The sequence below is a fragment of the Paramisgurnus dabryanus genome, chromosome 4, assembly GCF_030506205.2.
Source record: "Paramisgurnus dabryanus chromosome 4, PD_genome_1.1, whole genome shotgun sequence".
Classification (NCBI taxonomy): Eukaryota; Metazoa; Chordata; class Actinopteri; order Cypriniformes; family Cobitidae; genus Paramisgurnus; species Paramisgurnus dabryanus.
In genome coordinates, this window is record NC_133340.1 from 30,219,363 (window position 1) to 30,239,538 (window position 20,176).

The 20,176-nt window shown below is 38.7% G+C and overlaps 5 protein-coding genes across 6 annotated transcripts; 2 read left to right on the forward strand and 3 right to left on the reverse strand.

Annotated features, from left to right (window-relative positions):
• Window positions 1–21: 21 nt before the first annotated feature.
• f7l (coagulation factor VII, like) lies at window positions 22–3,288 on the reverse strand. The gene is made up of 8 exons (XM_065254015.1): window positions 3,129–3,288; window positions 2,878–3,041; window positions 2,607–2,631; window positions 2,283–2,396; window positions 2,061–2,207; window positions 1,685–1,776; window positions 1,486–1,606; window positions 22–1,075 (listed from the first exon to the last, which is right to left on the reverse strand). Exons 1-8 carry the CDS (start codon window positions 3,211–3,213, stop codon window positions 528–530), a joined length of 1,296 nt encoding a protein of 431 aa, XP_065110087.1. The 5' UTR covers window positions 3,214–3,288; the 3' UTR covers window positions 22–527.
• Window positions 3,289–4,226: 938 nt separating this feature from the next.
• Window positions 4,227–8,948, reverse strand: LOC135735596 (uncharacterized). The gene is made up of 9 exons (XM_065254019.2): window positions 8,719–8,948; window positions 7,020–7,206; window positions 6,802–6,921; window positions 6,490–6,722; window positions 6,259–6,390; window positions 5,937–6,130; window positions 5,190–5,269; window positions 4,985–5,068; window positions 4,227–4,775 (listed from the first exon to the last, which is right to left on the reverse strand). The coding sequence occupies exons 2-9, from the start codon at window positions 7,204–7,206 to the stop codon at window positions 4,633–4,635; spliced, it is 1,173 nt and encodes a 390-aa protein (XP_065110091.1). The 5' UTR covers window positions 8,719–8,948; the 3' UTR covers window positions 4,227–4,632.
• A 140-nt stretch (window positions 8,949–9,088) lies between these two features.
• setdb2 (SET domain bifurcated histone lysine methyltransferase 2) lies at window positions 9,089–14,473 on the forward strand. Of its 2 annotated transcripts, none has more exons than XM_065254012.1 (12): window positions 9,089–9,324; window positions 9,542–9,587; window positions 9,662–9,775; window positions 9,868–9,954; window positions 10,039–10,126; window positions 10,601–11,368; window positions 11,564–11,733; window positions 12,054–12,280; window positions 13,135–13,165; window positions 13,248–13,363; window positions 13,551–13,639; window positions 14,290–14,473. In XM_065254012.1, exons 2-12 carry the CDS (start codon window positions 9,572–9,574, stop codon window positions 14,405–14,407), a joined length of 1,824 nt encoding a protein of 607 aa, XP_065110084.1. In that variant the 5' UTR covers window positions 9,089–9,324; window positions 9,542–9,571; the 3' UTR covers window positions 14,408–14,473. The 2 variants fall into 2 exon arrangements, with proteins under 2 accessions (XP_065110084.1, XP_073670485.1); XM_073814384.1 differs by having other exon boundaries at window positions 9,089–9,309; window positions 9,540–9,587.
• Window positions 14,474–15,464: 991 nt separating this feature from the next.
• Window positions 15,465–16,259, reverse strand: h2af1al (H2A histone family member 1a like). Its single transcript, XM_065254021.2, has 2 exons — window positions 16,180–16,259; window positions 15,465–15,955 (listed from the first exon to the last, which is right to left on the reverse strand). Exons 1-2 carry the CDS (start codon window positions 16,250–16,252, stop codon window positions 15,522–15,524), a joined length of 507 nt encoding a protein of 168 aa, XP_065110093.2. The 5' UTR covers window positions 16,253–16,259; the 3' UTR covers window positions 15,465–15,521.
• A 529-nt stretch (window positions 16,260–16,788) lies between these two features.
• On the forward strand, window positions 16,789–19,801 carry creg1 (cellular repressor of E1A-stimulated genes 1). The gene is made up of 4 exons (XM_065254020.2): window positions 16,789–17,170; window positions 17,849–17,968; window positions 18,561–18,762; window positions 19,357–19,801. Exons 1-4 carry the CDS (start codon window positions 16,898–16,900, stop codon window positions 19,434–19,436), a joined length of 675 nt encoding a protein of 224 aa, XP_065110092.1. The 5' UTR covers window positions 16,789–16,897; the 3' UTR covers window positions 19,437–19,801.
• Window positions 19,802–20,176: the final 375 nt, after the last annotated feature.

The following is a 20,176-nucleotide window of genomic DNA, read 5'->3' on the forward strand; positions in this document are numbered from 1 at the left end:
AAATGACACGCAATGCAATAATCATCTCGTACTGTTATCTTTAATTACATTCTACATAGAGTCACGTACAGTCCACGTGTCTTTGAAGGTGAAGCTATCATTTAAGTGTACATTTGTGCAATTTCTGTAGAAAAGTCAGCTGTGTTTTTAGTGGTTGCCGGGGTGTTGCTGTGCAGTTGCTATGGTAGTTTTTTAATGTGCTCCTATGTAACTGTTACAGTGTTGCAGGCGTTGTTTGTTGTTGCATACGAGTCCACTTCAAAGTAGTCCACGCAAAATATATATCAAGCCCATGTTCTTAAACATTACAGGTATAAGTTTCATGTTTTTTATTGAGAAAGCTGATTGGCTACATTTGATACACCATTATTTAACACATTACAAGATTTTCAATGATTACAAGATTTGTACATATTTTGAAAGGTAATCTTCTAATACTGTTACTGATACTGGACTCAAAACCTTGACAACACGACATGAGTAAATATTTGAATGCTGAATAAGACGTTCGTTCCCCATATAAATCTCTATGCAGCGGCCACGCTCTTCATGATCCAATCCACAAAGACAGACACCCTTGTGTAGATACCATAGGCACCAGAGCGCGCGCAACCTTTACCCCAACTCACGATACCAGTCAGAAACCAGGTGTTATTATAACGGGTAACCAGAGGTCCTCCGCTGTCGCCCTGACAGGAGTCACGTCCTCCTTCTTTATAGCCGGCACACAACATATTCCTGGTGATCTTCAGACCCGTCTGCCTCCTACATTCTTCTAAAGAGACCCTCGGCACCTCTAACTTTTGAAGAACTACAGATGGAGGTCCAGACTGAGACAGGTGACCCCACCCACTGACGGTGGACATAAGAATGGACCCTAAAGTGTGAGCGAATGTGCCGTTAGCAGGTGGAAGACATACAGGAAGAGCAAAAGGGCCGAGCGTGATGGGACTTTGCAGAAGCAGAAGAGCGATGTCAGAATCGGGGATGGAGTTATTGTACAGCGGGTGAATCAACATTTTAGACACTTTCCTTTTCTGCTCCGTTCCTTCGTCTTTCAAACGGATGTGTTCACCTACGAGAAAAGCCAAAATTAGACTGAAAGAGAGATTATGAAGAGAGATAGAGTTCACTTGAACCTTTATCTGAGACCTGAAAGTGTGGGAGGAAAACCACCGACAGACTGTAAAAACTACATTCATAAGTCATTTTAACTTAACTCATTATATTTCTCTTGACAAGTAATGAGTTGTTATAACTTTTAAAATATAGTTGAACTAAGTCAACTTAAAGTGGTAGCAGTGGGAGCTGTGTGTGCAAAAGTCCTAAAACTAAATCAATACCAAGCCTTTAAGAAATAAAAGTTTATCTTCTGTCATCGCCTCACACTAAACCTGTATAACTGATGTACAATTCAATAATTTAGATTTTTGGATAAAGAAACCCTTCGGTCATGGCTACAAATGAACCTGTTTCAGTTCTTACCGACTGTCACTTGTAGAAGAGTCCGATCTCTTCTCCAAACACAGTGAGCTGCTGTGATAATCCACTGAGAATCAAGAATAACACCACCACATATATATTCTCCTTTGTACTCTAGTAAAGCCTGGGAAAGAAAGAAAGAAAGAGTCTGAGAAACAAACTCCTGTCTTCAGAAAGATCTTCATTTATCACAAATCCCCACCTGCCATGGACACTGTCCTTTAGGACACACATCTCCCTTTACTATCCTCGGACCTATAGTCACGTGCATCAATCTGCCACACGCAAAACTATCTGAGAGAGAGAAATACAGAAGAAAACCGAATCTATTTACATAGGTCACACACATCATGTCAAAGAGAAATATTAGTGAGACCCATCTTGAGAATAACACTGTTGCTGTTTGTGTCTACTACTTTTCTTACAGTATGCACATCATTTTGTAATTGCATGGATGCATTTAACATCATGTATAGGCTACAGTATAAAACGATGCATTTCACGCAACCTTCTGTTACAAAGAAGGCAAACTATCCGGTGATGACGGTGTTGGTGTAATTTCATTTTTTTAGACGGACCTTCAGGCACACAGGTGCTGTTGTCCGTGTGCAGTCTGTAAGCGGGTGCACAGTCACACTGACGCGTCGATTCACTGATCTGAGTACAGAAATGATCACAGCCGCCGTTCTTGTACAAACAGCTATAGGAATTGGGTGCAGACTTTTCTGTGGGAGGACAGAATCAATGTTTGTGAAGGTTTACTGTAACGCCGCTTAACTCGGGTTGTATTTGTGCGTTACCTTTGTCACAGTTCCTCCCCTCAAACTTAACTGGACATATACAGATATACGTGTTCACCTGAGGAACACACGTGCCATTGTTCTGACAAGGTCCTGACTCACACCAATCCACTTCTGATGAGACAAACAACACAACATCTATAGTTACAAGAAAATCTGAGTGATGCTAGAAATCTTTCTGTTAGGGTGTTGTGTCTGAGTCTGGTTGTGAGATGTGTTGTGTATTGTTGCTATTGTGTGTATTCTTCAGTCCCTCCTCAGTTCATCTTCTCAATCATTTCTTTCATGTATCATTGTATGTAAATCTTATAGAAGTCAGTTTACCGGTATATCTCTTCCAGAAGTCCTCCTGAAACACAGCATGATATAGATTTAGTTTAATCATTGGGAGGATGAAGTTTCGACTGTACATACGTACAGTATTTATTTTTATCAAAGTTTTTATTGTCACAGAGTGTCACTGTACAGAAAGAGTGCCAACATTTTTTTTCTTCCCCCAATTTGACCTTCCGTAGTATTCGAAATCTAATCTAACAGAAACTCTGATCTCATCTGAATTTAGAAATAAAAACACAGAGGTCTCTTTTCATCTCACCAGTTGTTCAGGGACACTAAAGATCTCTCTGGCCTCCTCATAGGAGCAGATCTCCTCTAGACACTCTCTCTCCAGATCTCCCAGCTTCAGCTCCTCCAGGAATGAGTTTGCACGCCGGAAACGATGTGTTAAGAGACGATTGGCATCAGACTGCTGTAGGAACACTGAAGATGATGAATCAGACACACAGTGAGTCTGACACCCAACACATCCAGTAATTCACATCTCTTGTTTAGAGGTTTACTTCTCACCGTTTGGAAGAGCAAAGGACGCTGGGATAGTGAGAAGAATCACAATCATGTGCGAGAGCTTCGGTCTGTTCAGGTTTGACTCCATGATGTTTTTGTTTCAGGATTAAAGTCCAGCGTGTTCCTCACATGTCAACTCATCCTGACGCTCTGTTGATTTCACAACACGGCTGATCTTTACATGAAATCAACAGCAGGTGGAGACAGTCTTTAAACTCATTACACCACCGCAGTCAGATGATTGGTGGTCTTCTACCTTCAGAAGTCTTTGCTGGCCATCAAAATAGAAAATGCATCTCAACTACAACTGAACATGATTGCATTGCAGATCTCTTACTGTAATCTCTCTCGTTTCATGTTTTATTTAAGGCTTTATAACTTTTCTGTCGTTTTATTTTACTGCCTGACAAGTGCTCGTGTTTCCTTCAGAGGTCTGCGAGCAGCTTTCACACGCTACCGAATGAAGGACTGTTTGAAGTGTCACACATCTATGAGCTAAAAGAGACGTGTGGTTAAATGAAACGCTAATCTACACTGCACAACTGAATTCAGCTCATTCAATTCTCGTCACACAAATACACACAGCGTCAGATTCAACTCAAACAAATGGAAAAGATTGTTAAGATAAAGAAATACAGACACATGACGTGAAGAACAGTTTAACTGTCACATCTCAACTATTATTACAACTCAAGTACTAATAAACCTGTTAGCACTACCTGCACTAATAAAGATTCAGTCTTCATAAACACAACATCCTTTAAGTTAGCAATCATTTCTGCAGTATAAAGCTCACATCAGTGTTTCACTAACAGGGCTTAAGTCTAGTCCCAGACTAAAATGCATGTTTGAGCTGCCTTCATTTAAAACACCTTGTGTATCTTAACATATATCAGTGCCATAGTTTTTGTTTTTTTAAAGTATGCTTGTAAAAACTACTTAAATGTCCTTATATAACTAAGGCCTAGTCCTGGATTAATCTAAACTCTGTCTGGGAAACAGGTCCCTAAATCATAATTAAGAATTATTAGAGTGATGACACAATGCAAACTTAGTTTTTTGTTTTCAAACTTTATTCATATAACAAGTTGTCAAGCCTGATTTATTTTGCATAGATTAAATGTAAAACGTTCACACGCCTGTCTCAGCGTCTTCTGACAGCATTCAGACTCGGAAAAACATTTGTCGAACCGCTTTGAAATCTATTTCAGGACAAAACCACACTTTAATAACACAAAGGCTTCATTTTTATCAATAACTCAATCTTGTTTCTACTTAATGCATGAATATGCAAGTAGGTCATGATATAATATTGAAAACTTAGAGAAGCAGCAGGTATATACGCTCTGTGTCGCCACACTGAAGGGTGGAAACCACATCTGTGGGCAATGTTTCCTGTGGGGGTTTATAAAGACATTTACATCAAGAGTAAAGAGCAAAAACTAAACAGTCAAGCAGTCAGAGGAGGACGTTTGAGAGAAAAACACAATGCTGTGAAGCATCTTCATTACAGATCATCCAGGATTTCAGAGATTTGCTCGTGTGCATTTCTCAGCCCGTCTTTCCACTTCTGAGGAACGGATGAGCCGACAAACGCCGTCCTGGCTCCCAGCAGAGCTCCTAATGCGGCTCCTCTGTTACAGTTCTCACCTGTCGGCACAAAATCAACTTTCTTAGAGAAATAAAAGCAGCGAGTCTGACTGACCCGTCACACACTATCTGCTTGTTATGCAAAGAAGAGATGCCGATCTGAACATCTGCTGTGGTCCACAGAAGTCGTGACATGTATCCGTATGAGTCGACACTTTCATAACCAATGTGACACGTGCAAACACGCACCGAGTCATTTAGAAACTCACCTCCACAATTGGTGTTGGTCAGAATCCCCTCTGTCACATCATTATGAAAGGAGTACGCCAGGTAAAACAAACTACTCAGAGCTCCTGAATGGGAAACAACACAAAACACACGGTTAGAAATGAAGGACATGAATGGTGAAGACACATTTATATCACACTGCAGATTATTTCTAGGTTTGCATTGGCTTATTTGGAGTTTTCTCACCTTGCATATAGCAGGCAAGACCGAGGGACGCCACAGCGCTCTGATGAACCTTGAGACGTTCCTCTGATGAGCTGGGATACCTGCAGAACAGAGAAAATCAGATAAATCAACATGTACAGTACATTTACTATAGCACTATACTAACATTTATTGTCTCTGAAATGTGTTGAAACTTTGTATTGCCTCCCTAAGATTCAATTCAGTGTTTTCTTTGTTGTATAAAAGCATCTGCTAAATATAAATCTCACAAAACCTGTCAGAACAAATCTTCATGTTTTACACCAAAATATTTGCACAGAAAGTCTGTTTTAGGGCTGAGCAATTAATTTTTTTTTTATTCAAACATTTACAAAAACAAGATAATCAAGGTAAAGCAATTATTGTGCCATAAATAAATGCATTGAGTTAAATGATCATGATTATGATTTTGCCCATAATTGAGCAGCCCTAGTCTGTTTACATTAGGAGATTTTACAATAAAGCACTTTTTATCCGCAGATCAACAATATTGTCAACATTAATCAAACTGTTAATCACATTATAATTAATGATAACTCAATGATATATCCTTTCATGATTGTGCAGTTCATTCATTTTCATTACTGTATAACAACAAGAAAAAGATGTGTGTGTGTGTGTGTGTGTGTGTGTGGTTCTAAAATAGGGCCATTTTTCTTGAAATGTTTTAATATCTTAAGTAAATTCACTCGGCTGTTGTCAGTGTTTTATCAGAAGTGTTATATAGACCTGTCTGCTCTCTGTATGAAGCATTGACACGTGTGCCATGCGTCCAGCTCCGGTGATTTCAATGCCATCTCAGCCTGACGCTTCAGACACGCACCGTTCAGTGTGGCGTACAGCACGCGGGCATACAGGGACACAAACTTCTTCAGATTTGGATGAGGATGAGTGAGATTCACAAACTTCACTGCAGCTGAGACCTCAACACATTCACATTAATACAACAGTGAGTTAACACACAGACTTTACTATCATCAGATTGTGGTTATTGGGTCACCAATGGTTCGTATTGAGTCTCAAATGTTAGATGATACTGGTGGACACTCACTGCTTCCTCCTCATTGGCTGACAGAAGAATAAATGGAATAGCCATGGGGAGACAACCAATAGCATTTAACTGACTGTCAGGAAATGATGCGTTTAACATGCGTTTGGACCGCTGCTCCGCAAACTCCAGAACCTGATGACAGAAGTCACAAATGCAAGTTAACGTTTGGTCTGCTGAAATTAGGATTGACGAGCTAAAAGAATAAGGAAGCCCATCGAGTGATGCATTTACCTCTCTTGGTGATGTGGGTCTGAGTTCCTGCCAATCAGAGAAGAAAGATCTATGGAAAGATTCTGCATACGTGTCATCGTGTGAGCCGGAACTCGTCATGAACTTCACGTAGTCGGACAGAACGGCGGCCCGAGCGTCTGCGTCCGCCACACTTCTGAACTGACCTCTGATCAGAACCCGGATCGCTCTCAGAGCACAGAGTGTGTTCAATGTGTTCTCACCGGCCTGGAGACCTACAGCATTCAAAAGAGATTTGGATCAGCCCAGGCTCAGGTGTGGACACGTGATGGTCCAGCAGCAGCAGGTCTTTACCTTGATGATAATGAACTGATCCACTTTGATCCATCCAGAACTTAAATTTATTGTGCAGTATGATGTTGCCCACCACTGGAGCTCTGCTACCAGATGAACCGGCTGTGCGTCCACTACCAGCTTTATGAAATACAATCAATCAATCAATCAATCAATGATTTATTCATCTCTGACCATTGATCAGATCCATCTGTTGTGTCATGCGCAGTGTGAGTTACCTGCATTGGAGAGCGTGAGGATGCTGGACGGGTGACGCTCCCGCGGCGCGTGCAGACCGCTAATCCAACCGTTGAAGTCTCGCGTGATGTCGCTCGTGTTGTAGTACCAGTGAACAGGCATCGACATCGCGTCTCCCGCACACATTCCCCACAGCGCGTTCACAACTGTACCACGCGCTTGACACATCTGTGCACGCATATCAGCGGAAAATAAATAGTTTACCTTGTAAACATGTATGTACCTAGGAAAGTACTATTTCTTCTTCTAAAAAAATGATGTGAAAACCCTAACTTATATAAAATATATAACAAATATTCTGTTTACGAAATAGTAATATCTAAGTACAACATTTCAAATTATTTTATCAGGAACTTAATACATGATGTTACATATCCCCAGCTAGATTTTTTTGTCATCAATATTTAAAGATTTAAATTGACCACAGGCTTGGAGAACAGTTGATATTTTTGTTAATAATAAAGTAGAGGAAGTTTTATTTAAAATAATGCACAGAATTTATCCAGCAAAACATGTATTAGAGAGGTTTAAAGGAACAGTATGTAAGAAATGTATATCAATTAATCATAAAATGGCCCTGATATGTCACTAGACATTGAGAAATCATTTTCATTTTAAATACTTATATCACTGACAACAGTGGTCTGGCCAGGATATTGTCATTTAAAAAGTGGAGTTGCAGCCCTCAACTGATGTTTATGTTGTCATGTTGTGTATTGGCCACCAGGGGCCTGTCCCATAAAACTTGGGGTTAAAGGATTAGTTTCACTTTGATAAAACCAAGCCAAAGTGAACAGGCCTTATTGGTAAAAGCTATTTTCATGGTAACCAAAACCCAGAATTTGCACAAACTAATCCTAAACTTACCTGGCTGAACAACTAAACCGGCTTCATGGGCCCCAGTTGTGTGATTGCAGTACCAGTTGTTTTAGCCACAAGTTTTGTGATTGCAATACCAGTTTTGGCCACAATCCTAGATACTGTTCATTTAAATTAAATATTGACTACTATGCATGTGTATTCTGTAATAACGTAATAACATTGCATTTATACAAAAAACTTAATACGGTTGTTAAACTGGATGGGTTGAATATAATGATATATGTTAATGATTGTGGAATAGAAAAGTATTAACCAAATGTTATTTCAATAATGGTTTTAATGGGGAAGTTTCATATACATAAAATGAAGTGATCAGGTGGCAATTGTTTTCCATTTTATTAACAAATTTAAGCAATAGTGTAATGCAACCTTATAACAATGTCTTCAAATTTGAAATAGACAATTAAACTGCACCACATTTATATTGGTGGGGGTTATTTTTTGTTTTCTCTGGCTATTTTTATGTTATTGCTTTTGTTTGGATTATGTCATATAACTTATGTAAATGCATATAACTCTCTTGTTGTTATATATCTTCATATGCAAAATATCTTATCAACATGTCAGACGTTAATTTACAGCATTACATTTGTGAATATAAAGACAGACATTAAATCAATAGACGTATATACATCGTATATAGACGACGTTACAAAATCAATGTTGTTGTTAATCTATTTGAATGTTGTGTTAAGTGTCGTGTAATTATTATCACCAGTACAAAGGTTAACGAGATTACATTACATTTTTTTCATGATATGTCTATAGTTATATAATGTCAATATAAATTAAACTTACTGTAAACGATGCGATCTGCTGTGTGTCTGTAGATCAGCTGTTACACAACTCTCCAGTATCACTGTTACAAAACCTCACAGTAGCTTTACAACAACACACATAACCTATAAACATAGCGTCATATAAAACTGATCTAGTATTCATGTTAATAACCAACGTGTTTAACTTGACACATAAATAAAAACATCCAGCTGATTTCTTGTTATATTACTCAAACAAACACCGAATAATTCACTGAAAACCCGTGCGATTAGTCTAGTCTGTCTGAGACATCGGTAATCGATTATTTAGTCTTGTACTGTAAAAACAAAATATGGAGTCTGATTCATTTTAGTGAATCATTTGATAAGTAATGAACTGGTAACATCAACGTGCAGCATTTTACGTGTGATTTTTGTGTTAAAGTGAATTAATGTTGCTGTTCATCACTATATTAATATAAAGGTTGTTATAAAGACGACGCGTGCTGTGTTGTTTACGTCTCTCTGCAGAGCGGTATGATTTACAAAGGCGTGTGAATCAATTCGAAGGAATCATTTAAAACTGTTCAAAGGATTGGGATCGCATCACTGGATTCGTTCCGTGTTAACAAGTAAAGTAATTCAAGTAATTAATACGTTTGACTTGTTCGTTCATTTGCTTCATGTTGGTAAAGCATCTGTAATCTCGTGCTGTTCCAATTCTATTGTAAATCATCGCATTCATAGGAAAAGATTTGATTTATTGTTTACAATGCTGTTTGTGTGAAGATACTCTTCTAAAGACTCTTTATGAATGATTCCTCTCGTATTTCTGACTTCGTGTCTCTGTTTGATCTCTGTAGTTTATAATCGATCATCTCAACTCATCACATATGCAGATGGACACAGGTAAGATGTTCGATCCATCATCACTTTATCTCAAGTGATTATTGATTATTGATCAGATGTCACTTTGGTTTCAGAGAGCGCGAGAAGCTTCTGGGAGGAAGTGGATGTTGATGATGTCTTTGATAAACTGCTGGATTTACTGGAACACTTAAGACAAACAATCACAACAAACACAGCATCAGACAGAGGTACACACGCACACACACATACACACAGGTTTTGTGATGTGTTGTCCTGATGCAGTAATGATTGTATTATTCTGGTGTGTTTTGTGTGTTAGATTATGTAAAGGCAATGAAGATTGTTCTAGAATCTGAAGTGAATGTTTTGAAGAATGATAACATTGAAGAGGTTCTTATTGATGAAGGTTTGTGCTCCAGCGCTTTAACACTTCTCTATAAAACTATTTCTACTATAGTACACCATGTGTAATGTTAACGTTGTGTTTCAGATATACTGACGGTCACTGTCTCAGAGTCTCAATGTTCTCCTGATCGATTGAGGAACGGTGTTATGACTGAGGAGGATCTTCTCTCACGGTGTGTTATTATAGACGCTTTCAGCACTAATAACATAAACAAACGGCTTTCATAAACCAAACATAACTTCCACAAAAGTCAACATGAAACGGAGTCCTTTAAGAGTAGTTTATGTCTGATAACAAGTAAAATAAACAACAAGTAGATTACTTTATAATTATAAAAAACTGCACTCAGCTAACTTTAAAATGTGTACTATATAATCTATACAATTTAAACCTCCTATACGTTTTGTTGTTTGTAACTCGAACCTGTTTTACACAAATGTGGACAAACCAAAGCTCGGGTCTTAGGTGGTTAACTACAAATCAGCTGGTTATTGTGGTTAACCATTAAACTGTAATCTCCTGTTTCTGCAGTATGTTCTTAAGGTTGAACACCTACATTTACTGACACTTTTTAGGTTTTCAGCACTTTTTCATGAATAGCACCTGCTGCATGTATGTTGTGTACTAATGTATTTCATGTTTGCAGGCACTCAAATGATGTGGACTCGAGCTCAGACAGTCAGATGTCATCGGCCAGTAGAAACAAAGCTCTGTGTTCACGTGACCTGACGGCACTGATGTCTCCTCTGAGCTTCTCTTCTGAGGATCCCGGTTCCCCCATCCCACTAAACTACCAACCGCACGACTGCGGCCCTGCGTGTGTCCCGCCGCTGCCCGCTCACTCCTATCACTTCCTGGGGCAGAACCCGCTCAGAGTGCCCATGCTGTGCAAGTTTCAGCGGCACCGTGACCTGACTCACCCATCAACAGAGCAGGAGGATGAGTCCGACTCTCAGGATTTAGACGTCTTTTATAAAGCGCCGTGCGGTCGGAGTCTCTGCTCGATGGATGAGGTTCTTGATTTCCTACTCCAGTCTGACACCTTTGGTCTTCTCCAGCTGGACAATTTCACTTTCAATCCACAGATCGTTCCAGAACATCAGACGCAGCGGCCTGACGCTCACTCGGTTCTGTTCGAACGAGACCTCAGCCACGGGATCGAGCCGGTTCCCGTTTCTCTCTGTAACGAGGTCGACGAGCTTCGGCCCAAAGAGTTTCGTTATCGTAAGGAGCGTTGGCCTCACGGCTGCTTCCTCGGCCGAGTGCCGTTTTTCTCGGCTTGCTGCGACTGCACAGACGGCTGCGCAGATGTCCAGAACTGTGCTTGCCTTCAGCTTTCTGTCAAAGCAGAATCCAGCGATCATAAACATCATTCATATGAACACATGCGACTCCACACGCCTGTGAAATCTGGGTGGGTTGAGCTATCCCATCAATTACCGATGGATAAAATCAGATCCTGATTTTGATGATTAGATAAAAGTAACACGTGTGTTGTAAAGGTCATTTCATGTCGTCTTTAACATGAACAGGGCATTTCTCTGTACAGTAGATTGTGATTCGTCAGGTTATTAGAGAAATGTGATTTGTTTATCATGTGATTTGTCAGGTTATTCGAATGCGGTCCATGGTGCAGCTGTGAACGTGGTCGCTGTCAGAATCGTGTGGTACAGAGAGGACTGCGTGTGCGTCTGCAGGTTTTTCGTACCCTTAAACGCGACTGGGCCGTTCGATGCCAAGATGACCTGGACAAGGGAACTTTTGTTTGTATTTATGCAGGTACAGTTACACTACATCATCCTCACGTGTTTATTGCAAAATTACATCACACTGTCATTTTATATATAATTTACTTTGATTGAAATTTAATGACAAATTGTTAATTGATGAAATAACTTGAATTCAGTACATCAAATGCTTCATCTCATTGAATTGCTTGTTTCTCCTTTTAAGTTTGAAAGAGTTTGACAGTAAAAGCAAGAAAGTGGTTCAGACTTGAAACTGATTGAATGAGCCACATTTAAAACCATCAATATGTTTTCTGTCTATATTATAATAATAATAATAATAATAATAATAATATAACTGTGGAACTACAGGTGTTGTCCTCAGACAAGAGCAGAACGTTGAACCGGTCGCTTTGAAGACCAAAGAGCCACCGATGTCTGATGATGACGTGGAGGTGGTGGACGAATGGACTCTTCCCAAAGAGAACCCAACAGAACCGTCCGAGCGCTCGCCTCCGCTGTATGTTCCTGTTATTCAGAGACCTGCGGATCAGACCGGGCCGAGTCCAAGTCAACAGAGACGACACGCTCGCCACAAGGTCATTTACATTCATCATAGAGTGTTGTGGTTATGATGAGGACTGGTAACTAATGTTCTGGAATTAGTACACTTGACCACATTTAGAGTTAGTCAGTTGAGTTTATGGTCAGATGTTTGTTAAAGCACTTTTTATGAATTGTGTGATAAAGACTCCCAATACTGGTTGCCATAGACCAGGGTGTCCCAAACCTGGTTGCCATAGACCAGGGCTTCCCAATCCTGGTCCTCGAGGACCCCCTACCAGAAAGTTTTAGATGTCTTCTTATTAAACACATCTGATTTAACTCATCAGCCTCCTTCCAGAATGTTAAATGTGTCTCGCTACACACTGGGAGGGGGTCCTCGAGGACTAGGATTGGGAAACACTGCCATAGACTGTGTAAAACATGAACGTAGTGTCCATGACACCATAGGTTTCTGAAAAGCATTTTTAAAGTGGGGGGTGCCAGTCGTCGCCATCTTGGCAAATGTGTCACCGCGTGTCACTCCCAGATGACCCAAAATGACCAAATAGGCGGAATTTGGTGGGGCTGAGAGGACAGAATCGGCAATCTACCCATCACTTAAGCAGGCAAACTTTAAGGCTTAATAAAATTTAAACATATGAGTTACACAATGAATCACCCTTTTCACAGTTGTCATGAAGAGCCAAATTCATTGTATAGACCAAAAACACTTTTTGTACCAGGCTGTAAACATATTATTTTCTACTGTAAAGTTGTAAATGAATTGCAGTTTAAATCCCTTCTGTGTTGGCTTCTTCAGAGAGATGATTCTGGTTTGATATTTCTGTTTGTCCTGCAGTGTTTATTGGTGTACTAACAGTATGTTTGTATTTTATATGAACGGCAGGTGATCTCCTCTCCAGACTGCAGTGAAACGGGTAAAATCACATGACAAAACATTCATACAGGGACACATCATGTATGACACGTCTTCAGATAATCTCTTCTTTGTGTTTCTAGAGAATGAAGACGTGTTGAGTAAGAAGCCCAGATTAACCGAGTCAAATGGACACAGTGATGAAGATGTGTATTACCTCAATGCATCTACTGAGGGAAATGTTGCCAGATTTATCAATGTAACACACAGCACTTCACCCTCATACTTACAGTCTATAGTCAACCACACATCAGATGATTTCTTCTCACAAACTTCATTCAGTTTTTATGAGCTTTATGAAACACTGATCACGTTAAGGTCATAGATGTTTTTTATGTTGATGTTGTCAGGAATGATTTCTAACATCATTCTTCTTAAACTTGCAGCACAGCTGTGATCCTAACCTGTTTGTCCAGAATGTCTTTGTTGATACACACGATCCAAAATTCCCACTCATTGCCTTCTTTACAAACAGGTGAGTGATGTCACTTCCTCTCTGTATATGTGTAGTGTATGTGTCTGTCTGGGAACCGTTAGAATAACAGGAAATGATGGGACTCAAGTTTTACAGACTGCTGTGAGAAATGGGTCAGAACCACATCTGAGGGAAAACACAGAGTTAAAATAAAGTCTGGGCTACAGCAGTGGTTAGGGCTGCATGTGATTGTCATGCGCATCTCCGTCAGTAAACTCGATTTCTTGATTAGTAATAAATCTCCATCACCTGATTTCAGATGGAGCGGCATTTACTACACAGAGCCATAGTTCACTGACAATCATAACTTTGCATTCATTATCGCTTTGCGTCGTGCCGCATTACCACCTTGGGTGTGCATTATTTTCGAATAATTCAACGGCTTGTCATCAATTATTCCTTACGGAATACACTGCTTTACATTTAAAAGAGTGAAGAGATTATAAACATAACATTTATCACATGCTGAGTGGACATCAGATTATAAGAATAAATTTAATCCAGTCCCACAAAATAAGTAAGTGAATCGAATGAGCAGTTTACTTTTAAATAAAATCAGACAGGATGAGAGATGAAACTTTTATTATATTTGATAAAATCAAGAGAGAATCAGTTTCTTAATGCTTTTCCTTAAATGTGTTCATTTTTAGGACGATTAAAGCTGGAAGTGAATTGACCTGGAATTATTCATACACAATAGGACGTCATCCAGATCACGAGGTGTCCTGCTACTGTGGTAACCGAACCTGTCAAAAGTTCATCATCTGAACAGAACATTTTAAAGCTTGGATCTGACATGATTTGTGAATAAACACCATTCATTTCATTTTAAAATCCCACTGTTGAGAAAATCTGTTATTTATAAAGGTTAATTCCTTTCAGAATTATTTTATTATTTTAATTATATAAATACATAAAGATACAATATATCAAATGAAAAAACAGACACAAAAAAACAAAAACAATGTTTCATCCTATCTTCATTTCTTCTCTTTTTATTACCTCTCAAATATGGGTAGGTGTCCTCAAAAAGACCAAAATTGAGCAAACAGCTAAGATAATTGCGTTTTTATAGAGGATTTTAGGTAGAGATCACATTCAGAGCAATGATCAAAACATACAGAGTTTTTACTGTTTTTGAATCAGTGGATGCTTCAGTGTTTTATAAGTTGGGTAAGAGCGACACCTAGTGGATAATAGCAGAAATATGGCTTGCTGTAAAAACTCGTCATTTGCAGGGAAGTGTTTTCTCTTCACAAGATAACTTGTCAATGGCAGGGAATCAGTTAATGGTTTTTTTTGGCCATTTTTGCCTTTATTTGACAGTGATTAAGAAGAGGACAGGAAAGTACAGGATCAGCAAATGACCATGAATCAAACGGACTTCACCGCTGCTGTATGATCAAAGTTTGGTGCTCTGGCGAGTTTATCTGCAATCCTGTTTTCCCATTTTATTCCCATGTTTTTAAAAACTCTGGAGAACTTTCCATTGATGTTATTAAAATGGTAAAGTTAAACCCTGCTGAAGAAAAACAGCATAAACCAGCATAACTCCCACGTGCTGAGGGAAATCTGCAATGGCTTCTGATTGAAAAACATGGCTTTACCATTAGGAATGTCGCTAGCTGTTGTTTGGCATGATGCCATTAACAGCACTTATTGTAAGGTTTTTGCATATTCTTGGAGTTTACATAAGGAGGGAAAACCCAGTTTATAAAAATACCCATGTGCATGTGGTCTCTACAGGCCTGAGAGCTGCATAGCCGGTTTAATTAATACATTTGGACTGAGAAAGAGAAGTCCAGAGCAAGAAACACATAGCGCAGATTTTAAAATAAAGTCTTTATTAATACAAAACGAGCTTTAAAAACATAAGTGCATTTCAGAAGTCTTGAGACTGAACATCTTTTGTGCTGGCATCTCTTGGAGCTTTGGTCTTTTTGGGGAGAAGTTGGGCCTGGATGTTGGGCAGAACTCCTCCCTCACTGATCGTGACGCCTCCCAGCAGCGTGTTCAGCTCCTCGTCATTTCTCACCGCCAGCTGAATGTGACGCGGCGCGATGCGGACCTTTTTGTTGTCTCTGCTCGCGTTGCCTGCGAGTTCGAGCACCTCAGCACAGAGATACTCAATAACAGCCGTCAGATAAACGGCCGCGCCCGAACCGATGCGTGACGCGTAGTTTCCCTTCCGCAGGAGACGCGCGATGCGGCCAACTGGAAACTGCAGGCCGGCGCGAGAAGAACGCGACACTGAAGTTTTACTCTTTGCTGCAGCAGCGACGATTTTCTTTCCACGGCCAGACATGATGGACAGATCTGCGTGAAAAAAAAAAACACGAGCAGTTTTATAGCAGTTAAGAAACGTAGGGTAAAAGGTTAAAGTCAGTCACAGTCCATCACACCACTATTTTAAAACGAATCTTGAGTTCATTTAGGAAGAATAGTAACACGGTTTAAACAAAGATTACGGTTTTACGACACATCATGGTTAAACTATGATTAACGAATGGACACCAAACTAAGATAGAAAAAAACCTCACACAACTTCTGAATGCAAGCGAACGCCAAACACAATAACACAACGAATCTGTTTGATTTCATGTCAGCACTCATCTCCTTTTATAGTGACACTAATTAACATTCACACCTGTGTAGATGTCATGTGACCAATTACATCATTAATGCTTTATTAGCATAATACAAAAATCTCTGGAAATTTCTGTAAACGTTCAGGGGTGCGTTTCCAAAAACCATTTGCTAACTAACTAGCAGATGCTTTTGGGAAGCACTCCAGAGCGTGATGTTTTATAAAAAGCAACAAAAATCAGAATTTCCCTAAAGAAACCCATTAAAAAACGTGCTGTATAAGTTATATTTAGGTTATTTAAAAATAACCACCCTGCAACGTTATGAGAACGTTGTTTTATGGTTGCAAAAACAACAACTTAGAAGCCGTTCCCAGAACGTTATTATTCGGTTTCCCAAAAGATAACTAAAGTTAGGGAAAAGTTCTGTTTGCTAGGTAAATGTTTCGTTGTAAAACTAGTCTTCTTTCTGTATCATCAAAGTCAACGTAATCATTTAATTTAATTAACAGCATTTCACATTTATTTCTTGTTTGTGGTGTCTGTGTGTTCACGTGTAGAAGTCACGTGACCGCTGTTGTGGTCACGTGATTCAGTGGCGAGGTTAATAACGCGCGTGACAGATCCACTGGATCATCAGTGTTTAGTGTTTGTGAGATAATAAAACTCAGTCATGATTCTGGCGTTAATCGCGTTATGTTGCGCGTCTGCACGCGTTGTCAGCGGCGCGTCGTCGGTGCCGCCTCACGAGGAAGTGGCTCGAATGGCCCGGTTCGTGGTCAATAAATGTGACTGGGCTTCGATGGCGACGATCTCGAGTCACGAGCCGGTGAAAGGACAGCCGTTCTCTAACAGCTTCTCGATCAGTGACGGACCCGCCGGTAACGGAACCGGAACACCGTACCTGTACCTCACACATCTGGAGATCTCTGTACAGGACCTACAGGTACACAAGCACAACACCTGTCAATCAGACTAAAAACAGTCAAAGCACCTCGCTGATCATTACCGTGTTTTTACTATAGTAACGCTGACTGTATGAATAAATGTCATTGAGTTTAAAACGAGAAGTTGTAGATGTTTCACTCTGGTCTGACATTAAAGCTCGTGGTTATCATAAAAATATTACAGACTTAATCTTTCATCACAAAACAAGATTACAATTCATTACAATTAATGTTAAATCTAAAAGTAATCTACACATACATGACTTTAGTTGTGCAGTTTTTGCTGACTGTTATAAGGTTTTATGTAACTTCTGATAAACACATGTAGAAGTGACACAGCGATTTCAGTTTATCTCTTATCAGCTGAAACACACTGTGTGTTTGTTTGTGTGTGTGTGTGTGTGTGTGTGTGTGTGTGTGTGTGTGTGTGTGTGTGTGTGTGTAAGAGAACATAAGCACACACATACAGAATCTCATAGATATATTTCAAATGTAGATTTTGAGTGACTGTTGTTGTGTATTTAATATGTAATGTGTGTTGTTGTGTATTTAACAGGTGATGTGTGCTGTGTATTAAACAGGTGATGTGTGCTGTTGTTGTTGTGTATTTAATATGTAATGTGTGTTGTTGTGTACTTAACAGGTGATGTGTGTTGTTGTTGTTGTGTATTTAACAGGTGAATCCTCAAGCATCTCTCTCAGTGTCTTTGGCTCAGACGAGTTACTGTAAGAAACACGGCTTTGATCCTCAGAGTCCACTGTGTGCTCACATCATTTTGTCCGGCTCGGTCCTTCAGGTCAAACATTTATCTTCTCATTGTTTTCTTTCAGGAATTCTTTGGTGTAGAAGCAAAATCTCTTTTAAAGAAGACACTTTAAACTTTCACTGAAGTGTTTATAGTTTTTATAACAATTTTTTTTTTAAATTCACAATTTAAGTTTGTAATAAAAATAATGCACTAAATTATGTATTTTATATTTAAAAATTATAAAAATGAAAATGGTTTACATCTAAAATGCTAAACAAAATAAAGCCACAAGTCTCAGCTCTGAACCAAATTTCAAGTTAAAATCACAAAAATTAGGTTTGTCACGCACTATTAGTGGTTTTACCATCAAAGTCCACTAGGTGCCAATGGTTATCTGCATACTCTTATCACAAATGAATAAATGACTGTCACTGCATTATTATTACTGCTAAAAGGTTTTAAAATATGAAAACTACAGCCTTCGAGCTTTCCGATGATATATAGTTTGTCAAGATTAGTGTTCATTTGAATAAATCTGAGACTGGAGAGAGGTTTTAGTAGAATGAAAATGAGATTAATTTATATAATACAAGTCCTGATGAATGATAATGATGATGATGATGATGATGATGTTGTTTAGGTGGATGATCGAGAAGTGTCTGTGGCTAAAGATTCGCTCTTCAGCAGACATCCAGAGATGATGGACTGGCCCACTGACCACAGCTGGTTCTTCGCTAAGATGAACATCAGTCAGGTGTGGGTGCTCGATTACTTTGGTGGGGTAAAAACTGTGACACCAGAGCAATACTACAAAGCTACACCGTACAGAAAATACCACGTTGGTGAGTCACAACATTACAGTAGAGTCACAGGACATCTCGCTTTTATTATAACTGCATCATCTCAGTTTATTATTCAGTATCTATTATCTCAATATTATTCTGCTGCTTCTAACATGAAAATATTCCAAATAAAATCCCAATATAAATATATTTGTTAGAAATGTCATTTTAATCCACAGTTAAGCCAATTATAATCCACAAGTTTGTTTTATTCAGGATGCACTTCTACAGCACTATAACAATAAATTATCATTGACAGACATATTTAATTTTGATATGTTATAGTTTAAACAGTCTTTAAACATATTTATTAGGCTTTATTAAGTTGAACTGATGTTAAAAATGATTTAATGTCTCTTCTGTATATGTAGTTTAAATCTTCAGTGGTGACACAAAGTGATTTTACTGCTGTGCATTAATAAATGACAAACTCTGTGAAAACCACAAAGCTTTTACTGTGGCATTAACAACACGAGGAAAGACTTCACAACTTTATGTAAGCAGATTTAATGTCAGAGATCTCAACATTTGATCGAAGTAACCACTGTGTTTGTGTGTGTGTGTTTGTGTGTGTGTTTGTGTGTGTTTTAACAGGAAATGACACACATAATGTTGATGAACCGCACGAGTCCACAGATAAAATTCTGTCCAGGATTTCTGCTGAGCTCCATTAAGAGACTTTATATAAGATTGTGTTGATGTGTTTTTCTTTTTAAATCATTTAGTTTGTGAGTAAGCTCTATGTGAAGTGTATTTGTGTTTATATATTAGACAAGTGTTGTTTTTTTAAATTTATAGCATTAATGAACTTTATTCTTACTTTCTCAGCAGTGTTTTTAAGCATTTTTGAAAATGCTTGATAGTTTTTGCAGTTTGCACATCTGATTATTACAAACTAAAAGTTTTATGCCTTAAAGAAAATATTTCAACTTATTTTTCTTAACACTGACATATTTTTGTAAAACTAGTTAAACTATCTGCTAAAAGGCTGTGTGTGCATTGAATGTGTGGAAATTAATAAATATTTTATCTGAGGGTTTACGTTTTATTCTGCTTTCTTCAAAGCTGCATCGCAACAGTGCCAAAAAGTAAAGAAAGTAGAAATAAATGTGAAGATAATAAACTTTATTCTTGATATATTTTTGGGAAGTTTTTTCAACCCCTAGGGAGTCAGCTGACATTGGCTTAACTCTTCTATACGTTACATCATTACTACTCTCGCTAGTATGGTTTAATCTTAGCCGCTTTACTTTACTTATGTTGTCTATTGATTTTTCTGTGTTTTTATTAATGTAAAGCTGCTTTTGAAACAAATAAATGTGAAAAGTGCTTTATAAATAATATTGAATTGAATATGATCCAGAAGAAAGACTAGAATACAGCACAGATGTTGAGATGGGCGTCTTTTGAAAGT